Genomic DNA, 5,850 nt, shown 5'->3' with positions numbered 1-5,850 from the left:
ACACTTGCGTTTGAAATCTTAAAAACACACAATTTAAACACTAATAATTTAGTACTAGCTCAACTATCTTTTCTTAAAGTCATAGACATTTATGATTGTCTTTATGATCACCTCCTTTGAAGCATTTCATCAAGATAATCAGCTAAAAGCTTTGATCATGCCTTAAAACATCCTCTGAGTGCGTTCTGCTGCCTTCTGTCCTTATCAAAGCTCTGGTTATATTTACATGTGAGAGCAGACTGTTATCAAAGCTGCAGTTATATTTATCAAGGACCGACATGAGTAGCACAATGGCAATAAGGTCACCAAAGGGCAACGTGATATCAGAGGCGGACGATAAGGAGCGTGCCTGGTTCATAAAGCCGGCACCTCTCAGCCGCTGAGGGTCAGAGAAGAACAAAAAGCTCTATCAGGGTCTCACAGACTCTGTGTGAAGAGTGAACGCTGCTCTGCATTTCATGCATGCGCACATCTTAAGCATTCAGCTCACTTTATCTCAGATGAAGTCAAAGGACGTATGTAATCTCTTTACTGGATGTGTACATGTTGAATGGCGAGGTCACGTGTGTGCCGGCGTTACACATCCGCTTCCTTTTAGTCACATAATCAAAGGAGTCAGTTACTCAAGCACCAACACAAGTCCTTTTCTGGGTTGTCTCCATAGTGAAGAAAAGTTTCAATGAAGAACTAGAAACATTTAAATGCACAACTATGCGTATGTTCAAATCAAACATTTCAGATTTGGTCTTTTTCTTTAAAGATTCTGCAAAGAACTACAAACAGTGTAATGTAATCATCCCTAAAAGAGATTGCAGCAGTCTTTGATCACTGACTGTAATCAGACGTGAAGTGACCCTTTTATGATTCATAAAATATCCCCAACCTTATATCTACTTCAATCTACAAACAGCCTGATGACTAACCTTCATGAAAATGTTCTGTAGGAAATGATTAAGCCTGCGTCTGGTTGAGATAATTACAGCTTCTCTCATTTCTCTCTGCTTAATTTGTTTGGAGACTAAATACGATCCCCAGCCGAGTGTGTAATCTCTCATTCCTAATGAACACCTGTCAGAGGAAACGGATTTCAACAAAGTCACTTCATAGAGCACTGAGATGAAATGAGTTTGTTTGATGTAACATAAACTGAAGAAGTAATGAAGCATTTCTGTGGCTGGAATATTGAATAAAACATGATCAAACGTTGCATGTCCATTTCCTAACTCTAAGGATGTACAACTGTTCCTTTTACTGTAGGTGACTAAGTGTTCATATACTGCTTTGTGTTTTACCTTCTCCTGTTTCCTCTCGTCCTTTGTATTCTCTCCTCTCCTGCTTCTTGTCTCTCTGCAGGAGCTTTAACCCTTCAGGTGAACACTAACACTGTCACAAATACGTTATGTGTGTTTGTGAGCATGTGTGCAACTTGTGTGCCTGTTTTCTTTCCACCTGCTTGTGAAGAGATATATGAAGTAGCATATAGTAAATTAGGTCCCGTGACATTTACAATATGTTTCATAGTTTCTCTGACAGTTATATTGAAACAAGAGTTTATACATTTTACGTTTTTTAATTGCCTCCCTATAATAATAATAATAATAATAATACGATTAAAATAATATTTATTAATGTTTTTAATAAATACATTATAATTCTGCAGATAGTTATTAAAGAATAATTCATGCAAAATAATAGATTATATGCAGTTTAAGATCTTTTTTTATTAAGTTAACAAAGTAAATGGTGCATTTAATGATTTCATCACTAAATAACTGACTTATCTCACACTTTTTTAGTTGTATCATTATTAATATCATACATCTGTGTTTTAATTGTTTTATCTGTCAAATAAAACTGCAGTTAAAACGATTATTAATATTTCCATTATTCAAAACTGTCATTTTCCATTGCCTGCTTTCTAAATGTGTCATTTGTCTGTGTTTCAGCGTGTAACTGTCACCGCCACTCCTTCGACTGTTACTACGACCCCGAGGTGGATCAGAGGAGAGCCAGCATCGACATGCACGGACACAACCGAGGGGGGGGCGTCTGCCTCAACTGCCAGGTAAATAACAGTCTCTCACAGTGTGGAAATCTGATCATCATTTCTGTGTATTATATTATGTTGCCTCTCTTCAAGTACGTTTTGGTTGCTGATAAAAAGTCATGATGCAACTTCTAATGGAAACTCTTCTCTTTTCAGCATCACACCACCGGAGTGAACTGTGAGCGCTGCATCCCCACCTTCTACAGGTCACCTGACCAATCCATCGACTCCCCATTGGCCTGCTCACGTGAGTCCGTCAGAAATCATTCAAATGCTGATATAATATATTCAACACTAAAAGGAGTTGTTTTTTCTCTTTTGGGTTTAGTATGAATGTGTAGAAGTAATAACAACATGTACTGAACATATCAAAAGTACTGTTATATATAATAGTACCTATATGTTGTAACAGTAATAATAAGGTAACTGTTTATTAGCATGCATATGAACACCATTGTGGCTCTTTATTAGTCATTAGGGTCTTGACTTAGATGTATACTCAGTATGTATGAATATGTCATCGATGGTTTCTTTTTGCTCTTCAACTTTGTCTTAATGTTATATTACCTGCCTTAACGTCTCTTCCTCCTCGTCCTCCTTCTCCCTCCGCCTGCCTCTCTGCAGGCTGTGAGTGTCAGTCAGAGTTTACAGACGGTACCTGTGAGGATCTGACCGGTCGCTGCTTCTGCAAACCAAACTACAGCGGAGAGAACTGCGACTCCTGCGCCGGCGGCTTCATGAACTTCCCCGACTGTTACCGTGAGTCGCAGCAACAGAAACGCCTCAAACACCGTCTGGGCTTCGGGATTTCATATCCAGACTAAACAAGACATTGAAATACATGTCTTGTGTCGATAATGATAATAACAGCTAAACATTCAATAGAAACTACTACTACTAACTACTTTTTGTTTATTTCCCTGTTTTCTAATCTCCCTCTCTCTCATGTTGTAACTTACTTTTACAATGCTGCTTCTTATGTTTTACTGGGGATAATAATCATTTCTTTTTCTTTTATTAACGCATGCTTGCCTCTTTCTTCAAAATGTAAGTCAACTCATTTTATTTTGCCATTCATCTGAACTGTTTGCTGATACAATGTTTATCTTCCCGCTGTGGGAAAAATGGAGGATTTCTGAGTATGATTCTCTTTCTCTGTCCTTCAGCTATTCCCACTTACCCAAACAACAACAACAACAACGGCGAGGCCAAACCAGCAGGAGAGATCATCAGTAAGACTTTCATTTAATCTTTTTTTTTCTGCTTTAGTGTCTTGGAATACAAAGCTTTTCAGAATAATTATTAAATAAATGAGAACTTAATGAGTTCAGTTCAGAGAAAATATGTTCAGAGGGGAAATATGTAAAGATTGTTAGTCCTACTGTACAACAAACTGACCTTGACTCATACTCTCAAACTGTATCTGTGTTTTCCTCTCCTTTGTCAGGCTGTTGGTGTTTTTGGTTCGAGTCAGATGTTTGGGGGAGTTTTGGGAAAGTCATTGTGGTGTGAATGGAATTTCAGAGGAATGTGATAAGCTGTAAAACCCCAAACAGTGTTCAGTCTCGACCTCCCTACCTGCTGAGCCTCAGCTCATATCAGCCTGTTTGTGATAGGGAGTGTTAGTTTGAAAGAAATATCATTCATTCTCATCATACAGTAGAAAGTAACTGACTTAAAGGTCACCTATTATGCAAAATCCACTTTTTCACGTCTTTTATACATCAACATGTGTCCCCTCTGTGTAAAGACATTCTGAAAGTTACATGAACAAAGACCCCCTCTCTTTTTGTCCTGATCCATTTCTATAAAAACCTGTCTGAAAATGAGCTGATCAGATTTTGGCCACTTTATGATGTCATAACGATGTTTTGGCTTGTGTAACCATTAGCCAATCAGCAACCAAGGTAACCCCCCACCCCACCTTATCACCTGAATCTCCTCCTAGAGCACCATTGAGTTCTTTGTAACCAAATCTCTCTCAGAGGGGCGTGGGGGAGGGGCTCCTTATTTTCATCTAAAGTAACAGACAGAGAATCAGCACTCTGGAAACAGGGCTGAGCCGAACACTTCAGAGACATGTTTTGTATATATCTGAGACCTATAGCTTATTATTGATGACAGTATAATAGGGGACCTTTAAGGGAATACCAGACCTGGTGTTTTCTGAAGGTGTGAATGATGCCTGTGTTGATGAAGTTGATGGAGATCCCGAGAATCACAACAATCAGATTCTTGGCCACAGCTTTAATTAAAGAATCTGGAGTTCGACCAACCGCTGTCACAGTGACAGATGACAGGTTCATCTTTTGAAAAAGAAAAGGGAAACATAATATGAAGTAGATATTAATAAATGCTTTCTCTACAATAGTTATAGAATACCACAATATAACTGTAGATAATTAAGTTCAACCTGGGTAAACTTTTCAAATACTTATTTTTAGTTTGAATGCATTGTATTATTCTTCAAAGTTGAGGATCAAATACATTACATTTTTCCGAATTATCAAAACTTTTGGCCCAGATTTAGCTCCATAATAAAGCGCATAAAATACTAAGCTTTATGAGAGAGTTAAATATAATTAAACATCAAACAAACTACCCATATGGTTCAAGATAACATGTCTTAAAACCTAGCAAGAAATATTTGAGTCTGATATATTTCAGGCTCTAAAGTTGAAGAACATTGACCTTGTAGTGACAATAAGTTCAATGGAGATCTTGCCTAATTGCCAAGTTAAATATAAGAAAATCATATAAGAGGATATCATAAAATGCATTTGGGAGATCAAGCCTGCATTTAATATATTCAAAAATTACAAAGTAAGCTTGAAAAACATTCACCTTAACAATAGTGCAGATGGATCTTGTCTGACGGTGAAATCATTCTCAAAAACGTCTTTTGACTTTCAAGTAGTTGTTTGAGGTAGCCCTGATCATATTGCTGTAGTTGATATACGGAGAAAATACACAATAATAAATATTTAAATTGGGGGAATGATGAATCAAAGAACCACCGTTCTCATAATACCAAGCATAAACATTGACATCTTGCATTACTCTGTAGTTCATGTGAGGATTAATTATACATATAAATATGCTCTGATAACAGCAGCAGGGACAGAAGAACAAACGCAGGCCGAAAAGCATTCATCTAAAATATATCAATATTTTGCCACAATTTCCTTTAATCCATTGAACGTGGAAAGTTGGTTATTGGAAAAAAACGATTTGGGAAAATCATAAAATAATAATAACCAGCATACACAGTAGCTTTACAATTCACTTATGTTTGTTGCAAAAATAAATGTCCTAATGTTTAAATCAACATTGGGGATGAGAGGATTTTAAATATGGGAAACAGAAACAAAACAATTGCATTTGTTGCAGGACAAACAACCTGTAGACATACAGTCTAATGCATATTATGCATAAACAACAGAGCTGGTGACTATGAGATAATGTTATAAGTGTAACATTAAAAGTAAAGAAACATGAGGTAACTGACAAAACAGATCATTATTAGGGTTTCTCACAACTGAGGAGATGATGCAGAATCAAATATTACCTACCAAATAATAATATAATGATAATAATACATACAAAGTTATACAGTATATTTATTTTCTAAGAACTTAAAGGCACTTTACAATAAACAATTCATATAAGCAAACAAAACAAACTTTAGAACAGAGAGTTATGTTGCTTACCTTAATCAACGCGACAATGACAGCAGCAAGGAAACCTCTGACTTTATGGGGTGATCCAAACCCATCCACACATTACTCAGGAGGGTATTTTTG

At 36.7% G+C, this 5,850-nt stretch overlaps 1 protein-coding gene across 1 annotated transcript; it reads left to right on the top strand.

Moving 5' to 3' along the window:
• Nucleotides 1-290: 290 nt before the first annotated feature.
• Nucleotides 291-3,279, top strand: LOC104941291 (laminin subunit alpha-5-like; the record flags this gene model as incomplete). The annotated part of the gene is made up of 6 exons (XM_010766373.1): nt 291-352; nt 1,354-1,370; nt 1,947-2,065; nt 2,204-2,294; nt 2,672-2,806; nt 3,214-3,279. Coding segments are annotated over exons 1-6 (490 nt in total), but the record flags the coding sequence as incomplete, so codon positions are not given.
• Nucleotides 3,280-5,850: the final 2,571 nt, after the last annotated feature.

Source organism: Notothenia coriiceps, unplaced genomic scaffold (assembly GCF_000735185.1).
Source record: "Notothenia coriiceps isolate Sejong01 unplaced genomic scaffold, NC01 NC01_scaffold00003307, whole genome shotgun sequence".
In the NCBI taxonomy this organism is placed as follows: Eukaryota; Metazoa; Chordata; class Actinopteri; order Perciformes; family Nototheniidae; genus Notothenia; species Notothenia coriiceps.
Note: the sequence above shows the minus strand (reverse complement) of the source record. Positions and strands in the feature narration are given on the sequence as shown.